This window comes from Ruditapes philippinarum, unplaced genomic scaffold (genome assembly GCF_026571515.1).
Source record: "Ruditapes philippinarum isolate M1 unplaced genomic scaffold, ASM2657151v2 ctg10071_1_1_1_1, whole genome shotgun sequence".
Taxonomy (NCBI): Eukaryota; Metazoa; Mollusca; class Bivalvia; order Venerida; family Veneridae; genus Ruditapes; species Ruditapes philippinarum.
In genome coordinates this window covers 63,809-75,945 of record NW_026866071.1, presented here as the reverse complement: position 1 = coordinate 75,945, position 12,137 = coordinate 63,809, and the positions used below count along the sequence as shown (strand labels likewise).

The following is a 12,137-nucleotide window of genomic DNA, read 5'->3' as shown; positions in this document are numbered from 1 at the left end:
GATTTTATTTTTCTGAAATTCAACGTCTTAAATGTACATGATGTATAATTGACACTGAAATAATAAATCTCAAATAGATGTTTCTATGCAATATTTTAGAAATACATGTACTACATTTTTGAAGATATTGTAATCAAGAAAAATAAGTGAATCATTGCAACTTTAGTTGAGATATCAATGTGAACATGACTTGATATGATATGTTTGAAATAAAGTTCATTTCTAGTAAACAGCTATCATATCTTTATAATTGCTTAATGTCCATAACATCGACGACGTTAATGTAAATTTTCGTCTTCTTAGAAATGAACGTTTGGCCAAATATATATAATATTATTGTGAAATGCTATTCGTCCCAATTTCGTCCGCTTTTCTCACGTTAAAAGCACAATTAGGGTTGACATATATCACGCGAACGTTTAAATTTACTAATTATATGCTTATTTCTAATATTTGTATATTTGTTATCATCATAAGATCAGACCTTGGATGAAATTGTCATTATATTGTCCGGAATATCTAAACATACACCTACATACACCCAATTAACCGAGAAAATCTAGATCAAAACCTCTAAGGATGCCAGATTCGAGATTGGATCGGAAAACATATCATGGAGAACGTATTGAAAAATACAAAATCTAATTCATACCTGTCTGTCATTTAAGATTGTTTTCAAATCTGGTCGAACTTTTCAAATGCTCATTTAGTTACATACTTTTTGTTGTAATTATTCATAACTATCTTTATTGTTTCTGTACATTTATTTCATGGTCATGTAATTGGTTTTAAAGTAATATTGACTAAATTCTGTTTTATATCAAGTATTTTACTAACTTGAAATTTGCACATTTTGTTAGGTGTATCTACAGAAACTATGTGTTATGAATAATAACTGACGATTTCCGATTATGATTTTAGTTTTATACGTATAAACATTTTTTTCTGCCATTATATGAGAATGAAATTTCTATTAGTAGAGTGTAATTAAAGTTGTTTGATTGGGTTAAAGATACTGCTTTCATAACATTCCTGTTCAGGGTTTATAAACAATAACTTTAACCAAATATTTACCCTTTCTTTAACAAGAAATAGTGACTTCCCGATGAATTGAAAGAATTTAAAAAATAAAAAGCATAAAAAAGGTTGTTATGTTTTAAATTTAGATAAAATTTTCATTTGGTGAATAACCATTGAAACGCATTTTTTATATAAATATAGAGAAGGTCATTTAAGAATTTCCCTTGTAAGTTTATTCAGTTTTTTCAATGAGTACGAAATATTTGACACATTGTAAAGATTTCTATTATGTAGCTTATAAATTTTCCACAAATATGTTAGGCAATTATAACTTTAATTACACTATTTTTAAAAAATTATTAACATTTTTGGGCCAAAAGTTCATACAAAAATAAATGCATTCCAAGTCACAATCGTATGGCATAAGTAATTTTTTTTGTGGAAAAAGTTTCATGACAATGCACTTTTCTTTATAGGCCACTAAACGTTATGATGTACAGTTTAACAAGAGGTTTTTATGCACTGACAATAACTAGATTTGTTCAAGATTTTCTAATTTTCAAATCAATGATTCACCACATCGAATTATGCTAAATGCTTCTTAAAGGGGTTAAACCACATTTTGCAAAGCACAATGTATAAAATATATAGACTTTTGCAACTATATTGGTTGTCTTTATTACACATATTATCTATGTCTGTACCATACATAGAGAATAACATGCTACTGTCTTTTGATATCAATTTTATCAGGCAAGGCTGATATGGGCTAGAAAGGGCGAGGCTTGCCGAGCCCTTTCTGCCCATATCAGCCGAGCCTGATAAAATTGATATCAAAAGACAGTAGCATGTTTTTCTATTTATCATGTAACACATAAAAACTGTCAAAATAACAAAATAATCTACTTTAAAATAGCGAATTTCGTAAAACAAGGGGATTATTGTTCAAAGAAATAATTCTTGAAAACAAATTCCTCCGCCCCTGAAACTTAGATTTTGTAAATGGCGGCCATTTTTTCTTTCGACTCGGATAAAAGATACAACAGATATATGTAGGTTTAACACAATAAAATTCTTACCTTTAATTTAAACATCGATCCAAAAATTCCCTTAGAATCACATTTAGGCCTATAAACTTTACTGCACTTTTTGTCTTGAATTGTCAAATTCAAAAGTTCACGATAATTTCAATCAAACAAAAGTCAAATCGTTCAATCAAACACAAGCTTCATAAACATGCGTCTTATTTTTAAACGAAACAATTTGTTCACTTATTAAATAATCCGGCGAAATAGGTAAACATTCACAAGTTCTCGAAGAAAATTGTCTAGCCTGTTTGTTATGATTACATGTATAGTATGACGTGAACATTGATGATGTCATTTGAAAATATAAATTATGACGTCACTTCATTAAGTCGGTGCTAAAACTATTCGCTATCTATTTTATTCGTAATTGAAATCGAAATCGAAATAATAAATAAATAAATATCGCATCTTGATTCAAGCCTTGTAAGGGTATGAGATTACATTGTAGAATTCACATGCTGATAAAAATGTGAATATAAGCAATTGAAAAAAGTCCGTTAAATGGGCGGGGCTTATTTTTGATATCAGGTTAGTGACCTGATATCAAAAATAATTATCAGGCAAGTGTTATCGGGCAGTTACCATAGCAGTTGCATGATAAATTTCGTAGATAAACCATTTTATTACCAGCATATATCGTCTTTTATCTTGCAAAACGGTATCATAAAATATCTCATAGACAATGACGGCGTGTCACGTAACAACAATAGCTATACAATTCATTTTTCCAAAATGTTAAAGATGATATATCCAGTGGAAAACTTAAAATGTGTTTTTTGTTCAACACAAAATCAAAGTTAATGGAGTTCTATCCATCTATTAGACAACTGTAGAGTAATGGGTGTTAATTGAATTAGAATTTATTTTTAAAATGACAGTATGCCCATCCAAGGTTTTATTATCGGAGAACAGGCAGCAATCTAAATAACTTGACATCTTTTAAAATATAATATATATTAAACTCAACAGCAAAACATGAGCATAATGTCAATTTAAATGATAGTAAATTGAGTATTCTACTGGTTCTGAAAATACTACTACAATTAAAAAATTATATAGATTATAAAGAAACGTCTACTACTTTCATTCAACACTTTTTCTTATCATTAAAACAGTTCTTTAGTTTTTATTTCAAAGAAATTACACCTGATTGTAATAATTTTTAAATACTGTCTTGGATAATGTGCCATGATACTCTCCCATCAAGAAGTTATATATCTTCCTGTCCCGTATTAATTGGTGTTTCCCCACTACCCCCCTACAACTGATGACAAACAAAAAATACAATTACGTTGACAAGTTGCATTTGTTTATGTTTTGGACATTTTTATTGGTATTACACTAGTTTTCTGGAGACGTTTTGTATGGGTACAAAATTAAACATCTTCCAGTTATAAATAGGTGCAACTTTTGACTTGTCATGTTACTCACTTAGTTCAATGTGAGATGTTTGTAACTTTACTGTACACGACTACAGATAGCTAAAACTTAGGGATCCATTTGTAAAGTTTTGTATAACCGGAGTCGGATAAAAGGTTAGTATTGGTAATGCATATTTGGTCTCATATTAATAACAAAATGATAAAAAAAATTAGTTGGCAACAATAAATATATTAAATAATTGTAAAGATAAAAATAAACAGACACGTTTTTTTTGATAATGACAAACAGAGAAGACAAATAAGATAGAATACACAAAATACACCATTGTAAAGGAAAATGTTACCTTAATGTCTTTAAACTCCCTTCTCGTTTGTGTCATTTCTGTTGTTAACACTGCACCCTGCTTACCTACAGCGTCAAACGTAATAATTTTTCACTTCAATTAGACTTAGTCAAATCGATTCAGTATTTGTCACCAATTTACGTGTTTTCATTTCTTTTCGACGGATCTTCACATTTAAAGGAATATCTAACATTTGTCCAGTTCTAAGGACCCATTACACTCCAGAAACGTTATCACTTTTATTAAAAAAAAAATAAATAAACAAGAAAAAGGTCTATTTTTGGTATATTGTTATAGTTTCCAAGAACATTCTCATTTGTGTTGTACATGAACTATCTTTGCATCTTAAGTTCAGTTCTCCAAGATAAGAATATAATTACCAGTCGTTGTGTATGATAAATTATCTATCACAATATGATAATTGGTAGCTTTTAGATCAGAAAAGTAAGTATCAGAACATTAAGCTGTTGCTTAGTTTTTGTGCAGATGCGCTGTCGATAAATTGGGTAAACTTATCATGTTTCGTTTCGTATAAAAAGGTAATTGTACATATTCTCTCTTACATACAGTTTATCAATTATATTTGTCAATTCATCTTAATGACAGGATACGATTGCAAATTGCTGAGTTTTTTAATCTCTTTTCCCATGATATTTAGTAATTAAGCTAAATGCGAAATGTTCTGTCGTGCATTTGTGAAATCTTTTAATTGATTTAAAGTTACAGTTAGAGATAATTAAAGTTCACAGAATTATTTTCAGAATCAAACATAAATGTACATCATTCGGGTAAAAGGAAATAAATGTATTAAAATTTATTTGAAAAAAGCAATGTTGTTTTATCAGATTGTCAAAAAATAATTATAGAATTATCTGACAAGGTCAGATACTCCTTAAAGAAAAAACCTCATTAGAAATGTCATGTTATGTAAAGACATTTCCTAGGATAGTCATGATATATATGAATGGAACATTCAAAAGTTCATAGATGCACAGAGACACATATAACAGAGTTATGTTCAACGCACATATTATCCAGATTCACAATTAGTAGATTCTCTATTTACAGTCGCACAGGTTTGAGCAAATGTAAGATAATGTCTAGTACTCGGAAAGCATTGTTGATTGGTTTTTGTTGAATTCTTATAATATAGCTAAATGACACCCGAGTGCTTATTTTTGAGTAAATATTTTTATCGTATAAATTTATTGTAATCTATTTAATTCTTACTGAAATATCTAATTTGAATAATTATTAAATGAATGTACAACAATGTATTTCATGCTTCATTCCCTATTATGGGTAAAGTTGATACTTTCTAAAAAAGCACACAAAAACCCAAACAAACTGCCGTATCTATATTTTAACCACCTATAGTGTTTAGATAAACATGTCTACTTTGTGTGTTACAAAACATGTTTATTTGATATCTACAAAGTTTGTTTTTAAAACCAAAAAAAAATTTTTAATTTCCCCCAAAAGGTTTTTTTTTAAACTTTTAAAAACCCAAAAGGGAAAAAAGTTTTGACTTTAAAAAATTGGGGCAATTTAAAAAAACCATGGGAAAGATAAAGGGAAATTTTTTTACCCAATTTTATTTGGTAAGGGATAAAGATAAATAAACATTTTTCCTTTTTTTTTGGGAAAATTTTTAAAATTTTTCAAAAAATTTCAAAAATTTTTTCCAGCTTTTGAAATGAGAAAATGAGCGGGGTATTTTAAACTCAACTTTTAACCTTTGCCCCACAAATGTCAGTTGTTAGTTCTGCAAAAAAGGAAAATTTAAACCATTTCGGGGTTTAAAATTAAGCATTTTCCCTTTTCTTGTTCCTTCCCAGTTATCGTTTTAAGCCCAATTGTTATCGAATTAAAAGAACTGATGTTTTATAAAATTTCAAATTTTATTTTTAACAAATCTATTTAATTTCAATTTAAGATTGGAAATTTTTTGTTTTTTTATATATTTGGGTAAAAAAATCGCAAAAAATTATAAAATTTAATATTAAAATGAGCAAATTCAAAGGAATCTTTAATCTTTGTAAACAATGGGGTTCATAGAAATTGATCGTACAATAACGTCAGACAGCAGACTTTCTGGTGTCATTTTCGATTTTGATTAATTATCTGCAGGATAACAAAATGGTCCACGGATTGTTATTGTACAACAAAAAAGTCACAATATAACAGAAACGAGTAAGTCATGTATAACAAGTTGTTTTGCGAGGTTTTCATCTAAGCTGTGCCATACAAATTATTGTGTTTTATGGATATAAGAGTTTATTATATGTAGTTCTTAATAGTTGAAAGCTAAAAAATGAATAGTTCGTGGTGTACAAATCCGTTTCAAGTAATAAACGAATTATATATAATTTGTACTCCAATCGCAGATAACGGAGCAAAACAACTGTTGTATTTATATGAAACTTTGTACAAAAAAGGATTATCAAGACATAAGAAACTGTGGTATTTTTAATAACAAATAAATAAGCTAAACAATGTGTTGTTGTAAACGCGTCGGACTAGTAATCCGCGTAGGTTTAAACCCTGTCAGGGACAGTTTGTTTTTTCCCTTTAGCAAGACACATTACTGTCATTGCTTAGTGATTGATTCTAGGGACGGATTCGAGAGTTTTTCAATATAAGTTATAGTTTCCAACACTATCGAACTAAAAACTAAACTAAACTGTAATTTCATGACCATTTAACTTGGTATACCAATTTTGTAATCAATCAGAATGTGTATCTCAAAGGCTGAGCGTGCAAGCGATATTGTATTTGCATAAAAACGCATACAAAACGAAATAGCATATAATTGTAATGAACAATTTGTTGTATTTACGAAATAAAACGTTAAACAACACCAACATGTAAATGCACATATTTAGAAAACTCATTTATTTACATAAGTTTTATAAACAAAAATAATTAACTGCATATTTTAATACAAATTTGAGATTACAAAAACATTGCATCAAGTTTTATACAACATCAATTTTAAAAACCTTAAAATTTTACCCAAATACAAAATTGTTACACCGTTTTTTGCGTTTTAAGAATTTTTTTTGCAATTTGCAATAAAAAAGAAAATTTGGGGTCTTTTGGAAGGCTAAGGGAAGGGTCTTATGCAAAAAAAATATTTCCTTTTTTCCCTTTTCAATGTTTGACAGGAAAGCTTTGTCGAAATTTTTTAAAATTGTTTTAAAACGGTTTGGGGTTAATTTTATCATTTAAACACATAATGATGAATCTAATATTTTTCTAGCGTTGTCTCCTTTGATGGCACAAAGTCGGGGAAAAACAAAAATTTTAAACATCAATCATCTCTTTTTATCGTGATTCAGATAGATCTTATATATTGTAAACTAAAAGATATGTAAAGACATTTTATGCTAATTAATCTAGAATACTGTATCAAATATTGCTATTTGATACATTGATATCTAAGAATCACAACGTAAAAAATACACGACAAAACTGGACAGCAAAAATAAGGTTGGAAATCAATTTATGGAAATTTGTGAATTGCATGTATAAAAATTGACTGAAGTACAAGTTAAAGAATTTTTGGCCACATTTAGTGCACCAAACTATGGCAAAAATTAAATACCCATGAAAAAACCCTGATATACAGTACTATAAACGCACATTTTACACAAGTAAAGATATTAATTAAACTTCTTTACCATATTATATCATATGAATAAGAAAACGACCTGATCTAGAAACTATAATAGGTTCATATTTGGCCTTATTTTTATCATACGTCTAACATATACGTATTTGTTGATTGAAAAGTTCACCTATAATAGGTTTATTAAGAAAACCCATAGTGAAAACTGAACTACACAAAAAAAATCCCAAAAAAGACATTTTTACATTATTATACTTTAACTTTGCTGAAAACCCAAGCATAAAATCAGTTTAAAACTGCATCTGGCTTTTTTATGTTTCCCTTTGAGACAAAAAATAATATAAAATTAAGGATTGTAAATGGAAAAAATAAAAACGGGAAAGAACGAAAAAGGGGCGGGTGGGCCAAGTGTTTTTAAAAAGCGGAATAGAATCCGCGGGGTTTAAAACCCTTTCAGGGGAAAACCGTTTTTTTCTTGAGCAAGAAACTTACACCTTTGCTTGGTACGGGTTAGTTTTAGAAACCGTATTTGAGAGTGTTAAATAAGCTCTCAGCATCATTGAACAAAATAGAATTCGTTAAAAAACTGGAGGTTAAAATTTATATAAAATCATTGAAGAATATACTTTTAAGTAAATTTGACAGAAATATGTATACGAGGCGAGACAAGTGCCTAAAAAACTATTTATGATATTAACAATTTTTCGCTGATCTGATTATTGAATAAATTATTAAAAGTCGTTGTTTTATTTGTCAAATATAAATTATATAAGAACTTCCATTCAGCTTACAAAATGCTATTTAAAAAACTGACAGATGATACGTCATTTCTTTACAAACTGAAATATAAATATAAAGCATACAAACACTTTGTGGACTTTATTCCACTAATTTGTTTGCTAAAAAACCTAAAAACCTAGTTTGTGTGTATAACCAAAGTATGTTCACCTCCTAAGATGAATTTGTATTAAATCAGATTACAAATGTTTGTATTAGTTTAGCCATATGTGAAATACGCTTCGAACAATTCATTCTCTGTTTGCTCTTAGCGGATTGTTTTTCTGACAAATGGAGAAAAACATGATACATAAGAATCTAATTCACATCAAATATCGAAAATTCAAAATGTGACATATCTCTTATGAATCAAATTACCAGTAATGCAAATTTGTCTTAACGTTTTGAAGTACAATATGAATATTGTATTTGTCATAGCAACTTATGATTTTTCAACGAAATTCAATACTAAGTCTTCAGAATCGTGAGTCATATCAGTTTTTCAATTATTTGTTTAGAAGAGTTACATTTTGTTTCATTTCTAATTGTTATTGAAATTCATAAGCTTATTGAAATATATAAATAAAAATGAATAGCTTTTTTTCAATTAAACACTGCTGGCTGTTTTGAGGAAATGTTCTAGGCTTATGGAACTGCACGCAAATTTTGGAATCAACCGTTGCATTTGTAATCTGGCGGCTTCTCTTCGCATCAATAGGAAAATACTTAAAATTATCCTTGAGTTTAAATGCCAATATATTTGATGTTCTGCAAACAATGTCAAAACAAATAAAAAATAACAAAAACAACTAATTACCTAAAGCTATATTTTTATATCATCCGAAACAAAGTGCAAGAGTTCCGCATTTATCATCATATGTGAAGACACATACAATATATTTTATAAAACAAAACACATAATTTTAACTGAAGGCATCAATCATTGACAAATAAAAATACATTCATAGATCATTCACTTTTCTTGATTGTCACTTATTTTCTGTACAAATCCTTAATACTGAAATGATAACAAAATTGTCAATCTCACTTTCTAGATGATCTTATGAATTCGTACATTTTGTATGTTACGGTTCAACGATGTAATGTCTTTGATTGTGGTTTGTCTCATTATATCCTTCTTTCATATGATTCAAGATAATAGCAAACATAGTTTTCCACGCGTCTTCTAAATCATCACACCAATCATCCTCGATATGGGGTTTGATTGCATTCAGGAAATGTGGCAAAATGACCTGAAATACAACCCAAATGAAGAATAACTTTGTGATATTTAGCAACCTTTAGATACGAAAAAAGAAAAAAAGAAATAGAAATATCTAAACATAATGATACATTTACATACATATCAAAATGACTGGTGCCTTCTTTTAAGATTGGTTGGGTTTGTTTAATCTCTATTATGATGACACAAATATCTTGATTTGGCTGAGCCTTCAAGAGCATGGAATAAAAAAAAAATATAAACTGACAATTCATTAGCCTCAACATGCAAAGATTACCTGCAAATAATCAGGAGGCACTTTATATACTTTGTGGTGTTCTCCAACCTCCCTGAGCATCTGTTTTAAACTGGAAGGCTCATCAAGTCGGGTAATCACTTTATCAATTGTAGCCATTACTCGAAGTGCGTGTTGACGGAGTAAACCGGCACGTCGTAATTCGTCGAGGTCTCTCCCCTTGAACTTTGAAAATACTTCCAATAGCTCTGGTCTGCTTTCAAACATACTAAAAGTGAAATATGTGTCGTATTTGTTACAAATTGAAACAAGATGAAGCAATTAGATAAGCACAGCGTTAAAATTTTCTATCGGTCAAATACATTAAGTTAAAACGCAACCGTTGATTTTATTGAATTAACATGACTGTGTTTATCTCCAATGAAGTTCAAAGACATAAAACACAAAAGGTCTGACATTGATTAACGTCTTAAAGAATAATATACCCAGAATTAAAATGAACTTGGCTTTTTTTGGTAATTTGAGTTAAAAACATGGAAACACCTTTCATTTTGGGTCAATTTGCCCCTCAAAAATAATTGTTTTAAAAAACGTTCGGAATGTATAGAGATTGATCAACAAAATTGCGAAGCCCTTTGTTTTCAAGACCACATCAGCTTGTCCAAAATTTGGAAAAAATTTTTTTGTTTTCCCGGGCCAGGTTTAAAAACCCCCAAAACAGAATACTTTTAAGTTTTATCAATTAAGAACGGGGCAAAAGAAAATTTGTTAAAAGTTCCCCGTGAGTTTAAAGGGGCCATTTCTGTATTTAAAATTGGAAAATGGGGCCCTACATAATAAATTTTCCCCCTTTTTGCTTTTAAATATTTTTTTTTTTTGGACCCTTCCAAAAATCATCATTTTAATTAAAAATAAATAAAAAAATTTGTGATTATTTTTAATTTGATAAAAAATGGCATTTTTTATATTAAAATTTTAAAAAGGGAAAGAAAACTAAGTAAACCAGAAAAAATTAATTTTTTTTTGAAAATTCTTTTTTGGCCCAAAAAATTTTAAAAATTAAAATTGGGGTTTGAAATATTTGGGGAAGTTTTTTCTTTAAATTTTTAAATTATATTAAATTTTTGATTGTTCTTTAAGTCATACTTACCCAACATATGTAATAACTCCAATGTTTGCCACATGGCATTTCAAAATCTGCCAATTATTCCGAATGACTGCTTTCTGAGCATCTGTTAAATTTGGCGGAGAATCAAAACTGTCACATTTATGACCAATTTTAGAATGTTTTCGCCTCCATAACTTTTCACAAGTACATCCCATCTTAAAGTGTTAATTTGGTGTCACAACAAACAATTAATATTCAAACTACGTGAAGATCTTATGATTTATCTTTAATTACCATCTTCAGCACTTTAATTTCTTTAACAACAGATATATTTGATTAAAAGAATGATTAACAGTTTACATTTCTGAGGCACTTAGTTGAAGAGAAAAGATAGCACTGTGTTCCTTTAGTTCAAATTCTTAAGAAACTATATTTTCTCCTTTCTTTTGAATAACAAAAAAGAAATATTTCAACTTAATTCAAGTCTATAGTCACAAAAAATAAATAAACATTTAATGTAGAACGCTGACGCTCCTTTTAATATTGTTGTTCCGTTCAGATATGCTCCTGGATACTGTTTTCAGCAAGGACTTTGCTTGCTTTTAAGAAAGCACAGCGAGAAGCATTATTGGATTTTTGTCGCATATAATTAGGAAAAAAGCAATCTCCCTATATAACTGAGGTTTTGAAATGTTAACCAGAAAATGTCTTTTACCTGTCACATTGGAAATCCAGCAAAATCTGTAGAATACTTAAGGAAAATATTTTGTCTTTATTAATTGGTTTATATTTTAAATGTCGAATATGTAACCGTAAACAGGAAATTGAAAACACGTAGGAAAAAGTAGCAAAAATTGTTAAACAGTTTAAACACGTTTGTTTGTCTTTGTCATTATTACTACTTACTAAGCAATGTCGTTAGAGTGCATGTTTATGTCCATTAGTTTACTTTGATCTTTATATAGACTAAATTACTTATAAAACCAAGCAAAAGTATACACACAATAGGGTTTACATAATTTGAAGTTGACTTGGTAAACTTATTAATTTATTATAATTTTATCATGTATATTCCATCAAATATTATATACACCATGAATGGTGAATTGATGCACTCTTTATCGCAAATAGAAGCAACGATGGAACTACTATGATAAAAGTGTCAAATAAATCAATGTTACATAACAACACACATAATTACAGTATATGTAACAATTGTCTTGTTACTTAAGGAAATTCAAAAACTATGTAGTATATTTCTTAGAATTATACTTAAATTTGTAAAAGACGTGTTAATAGAATAACTGGT

At 28.8% G+C, this 12,137-nt stretch overlaps 1 protein-coding gene across 1 annotated transcript; it reads right to left on the bottom strand.

Annotated features, from left to right (window-relative positions):
* Window positions 1–9,327: 9,327 nt before the first annotated feature.
* LOC132731189 (cytoglobin-2-like) lies at window positions 9,328–11,043 on the bottom strand. Its single transcript, XM_060717325.1, has 3 exons — window positions 10,871–11,043; window positions 9,763–9,988; window positions 9,328–9,495 (listed from the first exon to the last, which is right to left on the bottom strand). The coding sequence occupies exons 1-3, from the start codon at window positions 11,041–11,043 to the stop codon at window positions 9,328–9,330; spliced, it is 567 nt and encodes a 188-aa protein (XP_060573308.1).
* Window positions 11,044–12,137: the final 1,094 nt, after the last annotated feature.

Excerpts from the sequence above, each read along its gene's own strand:
- LOC132731189 (XM_060717325.1), bottom strand. The coding sequence starts at position 11,043 with ATGGGATGTACTTGTGAAAAGTTATGGAGGCGAAAACATTCTAAAATT. Across the intron at positions 9,989-10,870 it reads GGAGTTATTACATATGTTGG|TATGTTTGAAAGCAGACCAG; the intron begins GTAAGTATGACT and ends TTTCACTTTTAG. Across the intron at positions 9,496-9,762 it reads TGCCTCCTGATTATTTGCAG|GTCATTTTGCCACATTTCCT; the intron begins GTAATCTTTGCA and ends GTTGTATTTCAG.